This window comes from Bos indicus x Bos taurus, chromosome 14, assembly GCF_003369695.1.
Source record: "Bos indicus x Bos taurus breed Angus x Brahman F1 hybrid chromosome 14, Bos_hybrid_MaternalHap_v2.0, whole genome shotgun sequence".
Lineage (NCBI taxonomy): Eukaryota > Metazoa > Chordata > Mammalia > Artiodactyla > Bovidae > Bos > Bos indicus x Bos taurus.
This window is the reverse complement of record NC_040089.1, coordinates 72576906-72592882: the sequence shown is the minus strand read 5'-3', so window position 1 is coordinate 72592882 and position 15977 is coordinate 72576906. Positions and strand designations below refer to the sequence as shown.

The window sequence follows — 15977 nt, the reverse complement described above, 5'->3', positions numbered from 1 at the left end:
AGACAACATGGGAAGGACAGTAAAGAACAAGAATTAAGAAAATAAGAACCCATTAACTGAGACCAGTCCTGCACTGGTTAACGTCTGTGGCTGCTGACAGAGATATGTGTTTCATGGCGAGGCCAGAGTGTAAAATGAAAAAGACAGATCTTTAAACTCATTAAAAAACAAAAAAGATCAGCACGTCTGTCAGCTTGGTCCAGAAAGAGAGAAAGAGAGGAGGGACACAGCCCTGGCAGGAACCTCCAATTCCTGACCAAACCCTCTTCCACACAATGCCTCCAGAAAGCAAAGGAACCGGGGCGGGAGCCAGCCTGACGCTGGCGGACAGACAGGGCTGGCCGCGCAGGATGTCGGAGCGCCAGGCGGCCGCGGAGATACCGGGCGTTCACACACCCGCCGGCGGGCTGTTTGGCTCTTCAGGTAATTAAACGAGGAAGCGGGGTGCTGGGGGCGGGCCTGACCCCGAGGCTCCCCGGCGCCCCGGTCTGCAGACCGACTTCCGCGAGAACCGCCCGGAGCATCAACACAGCAGCTCTCTCCTCCTCCCTGTCCGTTTCCTTCTGCACCTCTTCCTAAAGCTGACCCAGAAACACATCCTCTCCACAAAAACAGCCACACCAGGCTCGGAGCCTCTGTGTGCTGCAGAAACCTTTGTGCTGTTCCCTGCCAGGACCCTCCAAATTTTAAAAAGAAAAAAAAAAAAAAAAAATGCCCTCATGGCAGGAACTTCGTCAAGATTCATCTAAGCCAAATCTAGGTAAAAACGGGGGCATCTTCAGCAAGATGTGTTATTCAAAAAGAATACTACCCCGCTAATCATGTGTCTTCGCTTGCACCCGATTAAAGTAGGAATCTTTACCCTCAGAAAGCTCCCCAAGAAGTCAGTCATTTTGATAATCCAGTTCACAAATCAAACACTGGTTGGATGGTATAATGAATACTGTTCTTTTCCGTTTTGATAACGAGCATTATGGTAAGCAAATACCACCTATGGTCTGGTTTATTATGTCTCATCCAAAATCTTAATTTTTTAAAAAACTCTAAAATGTTTCTTCTCTACAAAGAAAGTCACTAGGAAAACTCAGGAATGTTAAAAACAAATCCCTTAAAAGATAAGAAAGTAGAATACACACATTAAGTAATGATTAGAAACATATAAATAATATATTCTTTCTTCATCTCAGAATCCATAGAGTAAAATATTGGCTGAAAGAGACAGAGACCAAAAGAGAGATGAATACAAAAGCATGCCTGCTTGTCTGTGTTCAACACAAAGAACATTAAATGAAAACAACTGGCACGCTGCCAAATTCCTATAGAGGCAAAGAGATTCAAATAAATTGATTTCACGCATCACACTGACCTGGGATCAGCGTGCAGAGCTACAATAAGCTCAAAGCTCCATGTGGGGTAAAGCCCATTCATGCTATCAGACCTCTCAAACATGACCAAGAAAGACTAGAAATAAATGCAAATGCTCTCAAACCTCAGCAATTTTGCTTAAGAAAATAACTCTCTTCTTTTCCTAATAAAGATACAAATATCTGGAGGTACACAGCACCATCTAAATTAAACGTTTTTATTTTTAAAAACACAAGTGTGGCTTTTGAAACGCATACAGTATCTTAAAAGTGGTACTAATAAATATCCCATCCCATGATTCGAGCATAAATACAAACACTTTGCAACAAGTTTCCTGTGTCATAACTGCTTCCATTCTAATGCCCGTGCATCTTTTAGATGACCAGTTAATTTTTTTATATGACAAATACTGGAGCCCTTCCTTAACGGTTTATAAGAGCAAGCTCCTCAGGCTGGATACCACTCCTGACTGTCCCAAATCTGCCCAGTCCTCACAAAGACACACAGTAACAAGCTGTAGAAAACTGAACATTATGCATATTTAGGATATGCTTTAAAATACTGGGGGAAACACAGCAGCACTTTGCCTTTACATAAGCCCCCACCGAAGCTGGTGACTGTCCCTAAGGCATCATTGCTCTCCTGGCCTCCCCAAAGACACAGGCTTGTCTCCTGGTGACCCCCGCCTGGCTTCAAACTCATCACAGGGACCAGACTCTCTAGCACCACCCGAGGCCACTGGCGCTTACTGCCCCAACTGTTCACCAGCTCCTAGTTCTTTGTTTTTTCTGCTTCCAGATTACAACCCCAAGAATCCAATGGACTCCATGTTTTTTGTAAATTTAAAGTACGTGATTTCTGTCTCTCTCTACTTCTTGGCTCAACCCCATATTTATCTATATACACCCTCTACCATCACACAAAAAAAGAAAAAACTAGGAGTACACTTTTCAATGCCACATGAAACATAAAGAAAACCCAACAGTTATCAAATAGGCAAACACACACAATTAGATACATATATGCACATATATGTGTGTGTACATACATGTGTATATATACTGTGCGTGGACACACACATCATTTTAAGTATGCATACTCACACACACAAGAAAGAGAGAGAGAAGAAACAGCAGGGTATTTTTGATACCTGATGCTGAGGCTTGGCATTTGCATATTGTAACAAACAAAATGCATTAACTTGTTTTAAAATATGTCTCTGTCATGCATTTTTGCTTTAAATGTGAATCTTCCATGCTGCAATGGTCACAGAGATATGCCACGTGACCGGAAGAGAGCATGGTTAGAATGGTGTGGAGGTGGGTAAAGACCCTGACACTACATACCTGCAATACACGCTCAAGTTTTAAAATCCAATTTTATTTTCCAATTTGAAATCTGCACCTTATATATTTTGATCATACTGTTAAGCTGCATCCCCATACAGATACATAAGGCAGAAAGCAGAGAATTATATCCTCTGTGAAACAAAGTGCTTTCTTCTGATGGAAGATGAAGAGAAAGCAATTCTAAAGCAAGGGTTGCTGTTATTATTACCAGTTTGTTTCCTTTATGCTATTAACACCTTCCTTTCTACACTGGACTTGAGAAATCTTGTTGCTTTTTTTTTTCCTCTTGAATCTCCCTCCCACCGCCCACCCATTCCCACCCTTCTAGGTTACTAGACAGCCCCAGTTTGAGCTCCCTGAGTCATAGACCAAATTCCCATTGGCTCTCTATTTACATAGGTTAGTGTACATGTTTCCATCCACTCTCTCCATTTGTCTCACCCTCTCCCTCCTCTCTGGACTTAAGAAATCTAATCAACAAAAATTTGAGTTCTCAAAAAATTAATTTTTAGTAACAATAGTACTTTGGTAGGAAGACAGAAGCAGAAGTGAGAGATGGATGTCTCAGCTACTCAGTAGGCTGAACTCCTTGTCTTCTCTTTTGAATTCATGTCTCTCACTAATTACGGTAGAAGAACATCCTAACAGGACGATGGGGGAAATGAAGACAAATACAGACAGAAACTAAATCATGACTTAGGTTATCTCAAAGGAGCCTAGAACTGTACAGAGAATCATTTCACTTTCTCTGGACTTTCAACAACAAAACACCCTCATTTGCCAATACCTTCTCGGAAACTTGAAGAACAAACCAGTATGTCTTCAGAGGAACCGCAAGAGTAGATGTTATGTGTGTGCTGGAGGTGCGGGTTGGGGGCATCTGTGTTTCCAGAACACTGGCCATGAACAGTAAATATTTTGCTACCCTCTTTTCCATATAGTCAAGCAGGCAGTCACAGGACTTCAGAAACCCCCTCCGAATCACTGGAGTGCCAACCAGTATCATAGAACATTTGCGCTGCCTCTCAACCCTTCCTAGGCACGGTTTGTCTTTAGTCATCTGTACTTCTGTTCCACTCCACTAAGCCTGAAACAGAGCTGGCTGCTGGAGGCATCAACTCTCTGGAATTCATAACACAGGCCTGTCCTTAATTATTAAATGTTGCAGACTTTAAGAAGTCACTTGCCAACTGGGAAACAGTTTACATTTTGTTTACGGTTTTCCTAAAGTTAGATATCACTTTTTTTTTTTTAATGTGTCTATGGACACATTAAAATAAATTCTGCTTAGAAAAGGACATTTACCCACAAGTTTTTTTTTTAATCCAAATCAAACAGAAGAAACAATAAATTGAATAGCATTTTTCCCTCTTTAGTCAACAAACTGTTTCAGAAAATACCATCTCTAGTTACAATAAACACAGAAATCATGGCATAGTTTTTACTCTTTAACTCCAAGTACATCTTATAACAGATGCATTACAAAACATGGCGAGAAGCACAGCAACAAGAAGAGGGGTAAAAACAAAATTGGTACTTAATCATTTGCTATCAAACAAGGATCTCACAGCCAATCCCACATCCAAAGATTTCAAAGACAATTTCTTAAAATATGTAATACAAATTTTTTTATCAACCGGCACTAGAAAAATAAAGGAAAATCTTTACAAGAATAATTTATTAGGGAAAAAAACACAAAAGATTAATTTTGGGCATGTAAGTAAATCACAAAGTCAAAATATTTGTCTGTTCCTTACCTTGACAATATTCAAAGTTCCCCTTTTTCCGGCAGTCACCTATTACTAAACTCAGTGCTCTCCAAGTGTTTCTTTTGACAGATATCATTCTCCACCAATCGCTCTGCTAATTTCCTCTCTCCTTTTCTGACTGGGACAGATATTATGTTCACCAGCCCAGAGATCAATCTTTTCTATTGACAACAACAAAGGGAAAAAAAACGCATATATCACAACCAGTCTGAAGTATTACACCCATCTACTTAAAATACTAGGCCAGTTTTGTTTAAGAAACAGATACAAGCCCTTCTAAATTTTAGAAAAATCCAAAACAACTCCCATTTTCTGATTCCCTCCAGGGCTCTAAACCCTCCAATCATCTGACTCAAAGCTGGATACTACTCTTCTTTCCTTAAGTTGGGTCTAAAACATACATACATCAATACCTTAAAAGAACGCATTAGATTTTACCTGTTTTATTTTTTTAAAAATTAATCCGTCAGTTATAGTTTCTTTAGAAAATGATTTTAGACACTGCATTTTTTGTTTTATTTTTTTGGAATTTTACATGCAAGTTAAATCATGTTTCCAAACAACGTGGTATCCCCATTGTTTCACTGTTCTGAAATTTACATACTGCCATCATTCCGAAACAACTGATAGCAGTGACTAATCATCTTTATGCAACCAACCAGTTTGAAAATATTAGTAACAACAATTGTTAGTGAATCGTTTCACCAAATAAACCAACTTCTACTACTTTTTATTTTTCCCTAAGCAGTCCAGATATTCTCATTTGTCCTGCTAGATCCGTCAGGCTTACCGTTCATTCATTCATTCATTCTCAAACGCCCACTATTTATTACTCACCCACTATTACTAGTACCACCACTACTCTGAATAGAACAAGTATTACTATTTAGTTCTAATAATCTATGAGATATAAATCTAGCACAATCATATGCACATAAAGCAATAACTCAATAAATGTAAAAGAATAGATTTATAAAAGCAGTCTCAAAATATTACTAAGGCTATTACTGCCATTTTTTAAGAGACCAAACTATTCCCTAGAAATTGAAATTGCTGAATATACATGCTCTAATGGACATAAATAAGCAGATTCTATTATTTTTTAAAAAAGCAAATGCCCTTTATACACAATGACTCTTCTATCATGTAATCAGTTGTTTCTCATTCTTAATGGCAAAATTTAAATATATGTATATTGTAAACAGAAGATAAATAAGTGCTATTAGGAAAAAGAAGAAAATGGACACTTTCTTAGATTTGGGTATGATTTCTGATATTTAGTGCCTCAACAACTTCAACAAAAAGCACTGGAGAGCCCGATACAGTAAATCCTACTTGTGTGGGCCATATTGAACAATCTCCATTAAACAAATGAACGAAGCCAAGTACATACAAATCCCCTAGAGTCTAAGTCTTTTTCCTCCTTCTCATGACTGCTAAACACCAGACTACTGTCTGGGTTTATTATCAAAAATTGTATAGTGGGTCTCAGTTTTGAGGCACATAAAACTACCATGTGGATAAACTTTTATAAGATAAATCTCTCAATTATAACTGATCTCCCAGTATAGAATATTTTGTTTCACTTTTTAACTTCCCATGTGTCTGTTTTAATCAGAGTATTCTGAAGTGAATGGAGAAAAGTTGGCAGGAAGATAGTGTTACAAAGTATTTCAAGGGTACATGTTTTTCTTAAATGTTAACATGGCACAGATATACATTCAAGCACAGATATACATTCAGGTAATACACAATGTAAACCTCAGTTACCCCTGAGGATTCTTCCTACTCAACAGTTCTTACATATGAAACATTATATCACAGACAATAAGATAATTCACCTAAAAAAAAAAGAGGGGGCACTTCAAAATAATGATTGGAATATTACCTTTGTGCTTCATACCTCCAACACAATAAATGATCTTTTGATATAAAATAACAATAAAATGAGTAACGGTAATGAGTACTAAAGAATACACATTCAGATTATTTGTGATACTTACACACTAAAGTCTATATCACATGCAACTGAAATTTCTCTATCTTTAATATTGCTTTGTTCCAATCCTCAGCCATTAAATCTGCAAAAATCTCATTATGAAGCGAACATACACTGAGACCAGTTTAAAAGCTAAACTCTACCAAGAGTAGAATGCCTCAAACAATTTGTAGTTCTACAAGAGTGTTATTAAAAAGGCTCAACATGTTGTATTACCATGGAAATTGTGGAAAACATACATTCCCAAACAAATATTACTTTTTCTCAATGGTATGAAGTAATGAAAACCACATGTGTAAATCTGCGATCCGTGCAGTAGTTCAAGCTGCAGCTAATAGAAAATACAGAAAGTGAACTCTGCTATATAAAGGATTCTTGTTACAGAAATATAATGTGAAAACCAGATGCAGACAGAAAATCTTAATCACAGATGGGAATGTAATCACTGGCACACAGAATACTTTTTTGATCAATCTTAACCATATGTGCAATGTATTTATTTTCTAAGGAATGCAATAACTTGAGAGAACCTTCTATTTGAATTCAGTTAACCTCATATTTATAATGCTTTTATCTTACTCCCCCATCCCTTCAATGTGTACACTGAGCCAAGGTTTTAAAAGGAAGAGTTGCTGGCCTTGGCAAATCCTTCTTGTATCAGTTTATCTTTCAAAGTTTTAATAGGATGTAAAAGACTACACACATCAGACTCAACCTCAAAAGCGATCAAGTGCAATTCCCCATTTCTGTGTTTCTCAATCACTGCCAGGAATCCCTTCACTGCCTAAACACATTTCTCTTTAGAATTACATCAACACTTGGGGCATTTTTTCCCTTAGTAAATAAGACACAGCTATTTCAAAAATGAGGATTTAACACACCTCTTTTTATCAGTCTGAAGTGAATCAACTCTTAATTTTTCTGTTTCCTTTTCACAAAAACATCTTGTAACATAAAGACTGTCCCTTTACTTTAATAAAAATACAATTAGTTTTCTGTTCCACAAAAGGAACCCGCAATATCATAACCGACTTAGAAAACATTTTATCTCAGTAAGCACAGCCCCTAGTACTGGGCTGTAGCCCACACCTGTCAAGGCCTCCACAGTCTCATTTGTAGGACAATTCTGTATCCCCCTGGTTTGAAACAGCCTCACTTAGGACTACATTCAACTTCTAACAGGAAGTGATTGGGACACTGTTATTGGGGTGTCCCTCATCAGAGGTCACATGAACTAAATTTCAAGACTCCAACTGCACAAGATTCCTTAAGCTTCTATGACATATACTCATCCTGAGTCTCCTTCTTTCTTCTAACTATTCACCCCCTGATATATTCTTAGAAACACATAGTCCTTCTTCTCGCCTCGTTCTGACATTCAAGACCCACCATGATTTGGCACTAATCTGCACCTTTTCAGCCTCTGCTCCATCCATCCCCTTAGAGGGTGCAGCTCTTCAGTGGATAAACTCCCACAGAATGCAACATCTCATCTTTATGGATTTGTCCATTAACTTCTCCAGACTAGTGGATGACTAGCTTCTTCTCAACTCCGGTTTCCCTCAAGTGTAACCTCAGAGATGGTTTCCCTCCCGTCCAAAGTAAAGTCTCTCCACAACCAGCAGCACCGCCCACCATTCTCTCCAACATTGGTTTAATTGTCTTCATTGCATTTAACACTATGGTGAATAATCTTACAACTGTTTCTATTGTATGCCTCGTACTCCTCAACTATAAGGTCTATTACAGCAGGGGTCTTGTCTGTTTTGCTCATTACTCTATCTTCCAAACTTAAAACTGTACTTGGCACCTAAAGAGAATGAAAGAAATGAATCCCACCTAATGAAATGCTATAAAGGTCCAATTCACACCCAATGGCCATCACAGGCATTTCCATGACCACTCTCAAGGCCTACGATCATTCTTTCTTCTTTAAACTGTAACAGCATTTATGGTCTATATCAGGCTGGGCAACCTTTATCTTCCAGATACTGTTCATACGAGCCCATTCCCATCAATACTGTACAAACACAGGCTGCTACGGACATCACGCAGCGCATCCACAGCGAGAAGCCAGCCCTTCCTCCCACAGGAAGCGCTAGGGAACCACGGTTAAGGACTGCAGGTAGCATTAAGTCCATCCAACCTCTAAGGTTGTTACGCACAGACTTATCCCCCAGTTGAGTTTACCAGGTGGGTTTCCTGCTCTGGAAAGGGTCCCATCTTATTCTCCTTCTGTCTTCAGATCTTACCTTGATGCAATATATGCATTTTGTTGTAACGGCCATGAGAGGGGCCAGGTTTAATCAACAGTCTTCAAGGCCAGTGCCTGACTCATAGAAGGAGTTCACTCAATACTGGCTGAGAGAACAAAGGAATAAAAGATAACTTATACCACCTTGTCTTTCTTCCAGCTTCTTCCTCTTATTGTCATAAAGCACCATCTTAAAATACTTTAGATATAAAAGATTAAAAAATTAAACAGAAGGCAGGTGACCGATCTATGAATTATTTTTAGTCAAGGTGACAACATAGGATGATCAATAAGTTAACAAACCAGGCAACTGAAAATAGTAGGAAGCTCCAAAATTTCTCCTCTGCTATAGATATAATCTTCAATAAAATAAAATCTCCCAAAATGACTGTTCCTTACCTACACTGACCACTTAGAAGCCCACTCCACACAGATGGACTGGAATCTCAGGTCTTAACACTTACGAGCTATTTGACCTTGAAACAAGTCACTTAACCTTTCCAAGCTTTAGATGTAAATCTCTACAACAGGATGATTATACCTAACTCACCAGGATGAAAGAAGAGATAATCAATTGAGAGCAGAAAGGAGGCAATACCTATTTTAATTTTATCATTTAAAGCATTAAAGCACTAGGTCACTATTCAAAAATGACGTAGTGTAATCACAAAATCTCTTCCGAAAGTCACTGCTGTGCTAAATTATAATCAGTCAACAATACCAAAATATGTGGATGTAAGCTGCAGGTCCCTAAACATTTTGCAGTGGAAAAAAATAAAGAAATAACCACAAGCTAATGTTTTGTGATTCTTTTCCTCATCTAATTTCATCTGTGGAAGATCACCTAGAGGATAAGCAAAGAGAGAACCAATTATTTCCAAAGATTGGTTTCTCCAAATAAAGGCATCTGTTCCATCCCGGAAACATACACATAAAAGAAAAACAAGACTTTGAAAGTATATGCATTCGTGGTTGATGGCCACATGGCTAAAAAAAAAAATCTGTGATTGTCCAACTGCAAATATGGTCTGGTTGCTGCTGTTCCTCAACAGCTGATATCTCTCTCTCTCCTTTCTTCCCTTTCTTTTCTCCCTCTCTCCTTGCCTCAGAAACGTGTAGAGCTGTTGCTATAGTTCTGTACTCCAAATGGTAACTTTTCTAAGTACAGTGAGAAGTTTTGACAATTTTCCATTTTAATTCCCACCTGCAGTCTCTGTGGCTGGCCCTGTCCACAGGTAAAATGAATGGGATGTTAGGATTTAAAGACTTCCAGCGAAGCGGTAGTGAGCTCTAGAACAGAGGAGCCTGGGAGTCAGAAAATCCTGGTTCAGACCTCAGCCCACCACTCACGCAGGGTGATCTTGGGCAAGCGAGGAAGCCTCTAGGAGTGACTTGCAAATAAGCTCACTCACAGGTGAGTATTAAATAAGGCAACATGTGAATGTCACTCCCTGAAGGCATTCACTGGACCTCCTCCACACATACATCTGGCAAATTGAGAGAGAGAGGGAGAAGGAGTTAGAGTATTCGGGAGCAGTTCTCAGCCTGAGATCTGTCCAGAAAACAGATATGGCAACCCAAGGAAGGACCAACAGGAGGCCCTGGCACCTAAGGGGTCAAAGGGGGACTTGGAAGAAGGAAAGCCGGGAGTCACAAAGATGGTTTTTAGCTGATCCAAAGGACAGTTCCAGCTCAGAAATATGTCCATGCATACAACACTCTGTGTATAATTTCGGGGAGCTCATCCTTTACAGAAAGTACAGTTATGAGCCATACGGTAAAAAAAGAAATAAAACAGGTTAAAATATGCATTTATGAACACGCAGGTGACGTAAGCACTTCAGTTTGCCCAGGGCTGCTATACATGGGGGTGCTTTTCGGTTGCTAAAACTTAAAGCTAAAATATGGTGGCAATAAACTGTACATTCTATGATATGAGAACACAATAAAAAGGGAGCAAGGGGGAAAGGGACTGGGAAAGAGATGACATGATCTTGCAAACAAAGATTTCACTTTGGTCTTAGCAATGAAATATTTGAGGACAGTATTAAGTAAATAACTGGAATTCAAGGCAGGAACTTTCACCAAATATTTAATAAAGCATCAAAAAGTACCCCCAACTGTTCCAAGCTCCTACCTTTAAGGAGTTTACAGATCAGGAGAGAAGTCTGAATCACATGGATAGCAGAAAAATGTTAGATGTGATAAATTCTATCTTTGAAGAAAAGATAGAAGGTATCTTCTTCAAGGAGATCAAACCAGGCCATCCTAAAGGAAACCAGTCCTGAATATTCATTGGAAAGAATGATGCTGAAGCTCCAATACTTTGGCCATCTGATGTGAAGGACTGACTCATTGGAAAAGACCCTGATGCTGGGGAAGATTGAAGGCAGGAGGAGAAGGGGAAGACAGAGGATGAGATGGTTGGATGGCATCACTGACTTGATGGACATGAGTTTGAGCAAGCTCCGGGAGTTGGTGATGGACAGGGAATCCTGGCGTGCTGCAGTCCATGGGGTCACAAAGAGTCGGACACAACTGAGCAACTGAACTGAACTGACTTGAAGAAGAGAGTTCATGGAAACTTGAATAGTTTCATTAGCAAGAGAGGAGAGCACAAAGCGGATTCCCTGTAGAAACAAGTCTTAATTAAGGCTGAGGCGAGGAAGGCTAGCAAATCAGGGGCACTGTCTAACTTGAACATCTGTATGTCCCCCAGGTATTAAACAGGACCACACTCTCCATTACGTATTTGCTGAGTGAAGGTGACTAAGAAGGAACAGCCACACAGAGGGGAAGATCCTACAGGGGGCTTCCAGAAGAGAGTGGTGACCAGTTGGAGAGTGGTCAAGTCAGATGCCAAGTACAAGCAAGTCTTTCTGAAATGATACTGTGCTTCACACACATCATCTCATGCAATCCACCTGACAACCTTATGGGTCATGCCATTATTATCCAGCTGAGAATTATTTCAAGATGAAGAGTATGAGTTTCAACAAGTGGCAAAGCATTGGGGAGTTGGGTCTCTCTACTTCTCCACTTGACTGCTTTCTAGTAGAGAAGAGAAGGGTATCACCTTCCCCAAAGGAAGGGCAGAATCCCAGAACCATCCATCCCAAGCTGATGCTACAGTCTCTAACTTTACAGTGAGTAAAACAGGTACGAGGTCTGCAAAACACTCAAAAGACCAAGAGACATGCAACAAAAATTCTCCTTCCAACCCCCAACGCCTCAGCCTCACTTTCTTCCCATGGTGCAGTGCAAGCCGCTCAGCTGTGTCCGACTCTGTGACCCCACGGACTACACAGTCCATGGAACTCTCCAGGCCAGAATACTGGAGTGGATAGCTTTTCCCTTCTGCGGGGGATCTTCCCAACCCAGGGAGCGAACCTAGGTCTCCCGCATTACAGGAAGATTTTTTACCAGCTGAGCCACAAGGGAAGCCGAAGAATACTGGAGTGAGTAGCCTATCCTTTCTCCAGTGGATCTTCCCGAACCAGGAATCAAACCGGGGTCTCCTACATTGCAGGCGGATTCTTTACCAACTGAGCTATCAGGGAAGCCCCTTCTTCCCATAAAGCAAATACTATTATCAGATTCACATGCACACTTCTCCCACAAATGGAAGCTTTTGTATTTCTTTTGTACAAAAGTACCATACTATATATACATTGCTCCCTGCTTTTTTCATTTCACAGTATTTCTCAGGAATGATTCCATATTAACATATATAAATTGGTCTCATTATTTTAAAAACTACAGTTTGGTTACAGAGGAAAAAAGTCTTAAAGATTCAATTCTGACAGCTTTTATCCACAAACTCTGATTTCAGTTTAAGTTCAAAGTGTAAAAAGAATTGCCAGTGTTTTCAAATTAAACAATACTAAACAAAGCAAGGTGAAAGTCCCTGAAATAATATTATATTGGTGAACCAGACCCTGAAAGTCCTACATTTTGTTGTTGTTGTTTCGTCCAGTAACTAAAATTCTTTAAATAGGGGGGACAATTAACAGAGAGCAATTTAATCACAAGAATTGAATACTGCCCCTTAACATACAAAAGGGATTCCTTTACTTTTCCAATAGGAGGCCTGCATTTTAAAACAAAAGATTGTGATCCCACACATGGTAGTATTTTGTTTATATTTTGTTTACAGTCTCCTGATTGTGAAATACACAAAGATGAGTGTATCAATTTTAGTAATATTTAAATTCATTTTTGTTCATCTAATTTAATGTGTATTTGGAAAATGTCACTGTGTGAAAAAAGTATTTGATCTGCAGACAAAGATTGGAGCACTGAATGAATGAAGGTAGGTTCAAAGGTTCCCTTGAAACTCCTATCCCCCAAGAATACTGAGGACAGAGTCTCAGACACACTGCTGTATAATAAGCACAGCCTCCACCCAGCCATCAACTCCCCCTTGACTCCTTACTCTCTGGTCCCTGCCTTCTCTCCTTTACATATCAGAATTGAAACAAATTTTTATAAATTATTCCCTAAACAAAAGTCTAATGCTTGAGATACTTAAAACAGACAGGCTAATCTGGTGGAAAGTTAAAGGTCCAGATCCAGCCCTCCTGATCACATTTTATTCTACCAGGTAGCCTGCAAAATGGAAGAAAACTCAAAAAACAGTTTGAAATCCATGCAAGGAGCCAAAGCACAGAGGGAGCCAAGTCCCAGGACAATCAGTAATCTATCCTCCATGCAAGCACTACTCTTTGAGGAAAATCTACCAAGTGACAGCCCCATTAACATTTCCCAAAGTAGCTGGACCACAAGAGATACCCAGTTGGGTTCTGAGGCTGCCTTCTGGAGGCTGTGACTGTATGAGTCTATGAAGGGTAAGTAAACTGTCCTTTAAACACTGATAGCTCAGTTGGTAAAGAATCCGCCTGCAATGTGGGAGATCCCAGTTCAATTCCTGGGTCAGGAAGACCCCCTGGAGAATGGGTAGGCTATCCACTCCAGTATTCTTGGGCTTCCCTTGTGGCTCAACTGGTAAAGAATCCACCTGCAATGTGGGAGACCTGGGACCGATTCCTGGGTTGGGAAGATCCCTGGAGAAGGGAAAGGCTACCCACTCCAGTATTGTGGCCTAGAGAATTCCATGGACTGTACAGTCCATGGGGTCACAAAGGGACAGGACTGAGTGACTTTCATTTCCCTTCACTGCCCAAATTCTGGCAAGCTAAATACAATGGACATCGAATCTGGGTGGTCCTCACTTCCCCCTCTCTAAATTCAGCCATATCCAAGTACTAATTATTTTTCTTTGCAATGTCTCTAGCATCTGCCTCGGAGAAGGCAATGGCACCCCACTCCAGTACTCTTGCCTGGAGAATCCCAGGGACAGGGGAGCCTGGTGGGCTGCCGTCTATGGGGCTGCAGAGTCAGACACAACTTAAGCGACTTAGCAGCAGCAGCAGCAGTATCTGCCTATTCCTCCTTGTCGCACAAACCCATTTCTGGCCTTTTTTCTACAAATATCTAACATCTAAACTACTGCAAAGTCAGTTCCCTACCTGGCCTTGGTCTTCCCTCATTCCATCCACCCCAATCTGGCCCACCAGAATCAGACCAAGTCTTCAGAAACACTTTGCCTGGGTCCATGATTTCCTGTTGCCTTTTTATTTTTCCTGCCCTGGTTTTACTAAGGTCCATTTCACCATGGCATTCTTTGTTCAAGTGACAGATATACACTACCAGGGGTGAAACAGACAGCTGGCGGGAAGCTGGTGTAAAGCCCAGGACCCTCAGCTGGGTGCTTGGTGACAAGCTAGACGGTGGAACAGGGGCCAGGATGGGAGGGGGTCCACGTGGGAGGGGACACATGTGTACATGTAGCTGATTCACTTCCCTGGACAGTGGAAACTAATGCAACGTTGTAAAGCAATTATACTCCAATTAAAAAAAAAATCCAACTAGAAAACCTAATATATAGAGCATCTGTGATAAAGAACAGAACTATTCTGGTTTCACGGTGCCAAGAGGATGAACAATCAGGGCAGCCTCCACACCACCTCCCAATCCGAAGGGGTCCCACTGGACACAGAAGCTTTTTTAAACTTCTGGTTTACTGAGAAGACAAAGCTTAAATCACATGCCTGGTAGTCCAAACATTTATGATCTTGCTGCTTATTTCCCAAGCCTCACCCAAGGGTCCTCTTCGCTGGATCCACATTAATTTATTCTCTCTCTACCTCTACCCACCCCACCCAACACACCTCTCCCAAGACCGTTTCCAATCACCATTCTTACTTTATAACTGCCCACAACCCCATTACAATAACATTGCCTTGATAAATCCTACCTCTCTTAAAACAAACTTAAAATTTCAATTCACTCCGAAATCTCATTTATTATACCATTTAACCAGCAAGTAATAAAGCCTCTTCATCTTCTGTAGCTATTTGATTTGTCCTGAGTGGGTTTATCATTCAGTGGGAACTGGGTCTACTACCTGTTCTGTGTCTCTAATGTAGAAAGCATTTGTGATAAAGAACAGAACTATTCTGATTTCACAGTGCTAAGATGATGAACAGAAGGGCCTGAACCCGAGCTGGGCAGCCTCCACGCCACCTCCCAATCCTATGGCAGTATATGGAAAAGTACTGCTACTTTATCTCAGGTTTACAACCAAAAACAAAAACCTTAATTTTCTTTCAAATATTCTAAAAGGTTTCATTACCAAGGCTACCCAAACAACATATGCCTTTAAGACAGTCAAATTAGCTTTAATGGGTTGCTCACTTTATTGCTTCTCATTTATGTTTCTCTCTGATATTTTACACCCACTTTCTCTAGCCGACTCAAAGCCTGACGTAGGTAAGTCAATGGTGACTGATCACATTTACTTTCCATTTAGACCTGAACACACCTAACCTACCCTGATTCAAACAAAAGGATCTGAATTCATTCTCCACATTTGCTTCCCATCAGAGGTCAAGTGTGGATATCATTTCTAAATAAACCTAGCTAGAGATGAGGATGAAAATGTGTGACAGGTAGGCAAAGAGGTATGGCAATAAAGAATACTTGCCTGACACATGATAAAAGTTACAGAATTCTAACATCACTTGAAAAGAACACTTTCACAGGAAAGAAGGATTACTATATCAGTCTGATAAACACCACAGTTTCAGGCCCAATATCATCTGCTGTTCTTCCCAGCTGTGTTTGCTCATCACTGTGTACATAACATATGCATAGATTCAGAAAATAAACTAGCAGTCTTT

General features: G+C 40.2%; 1 protein-coding gene across 5 annotated transcripts in view; it reads right to left on the bottom strand.

Annotated features, from left to right (window-relative positions):
* RUNX1T1 (RUNX1 translocation partner 1) overlaps positions 1 to 15977 on the bottom strand; it is a 155755-nt gene that overhangs the window by 124971 nt on the left and 14807 nt on the right. For 3 of the 5 annotated variants that reach the window (XM_027561576.1, XM_027561575.1, XM_027561577.1), the window contains one exon: positions 4472 to 4644. The exons of the other annotated variants lie outside the window; for them this stretch is intronic. In XM_027561576.1, the coding sequence (XP_027417377.1) occupies positions 4472 to 4559 (88 nt within the window). In that variant the 5' untranslated portion in view covers positions 4560 to 4644. The remainder of the gene's footprint in view (positions 1 to 4471; positions 4645 to 15977) is intronic. 5 annotated transcript variants of the gene reach the window in all.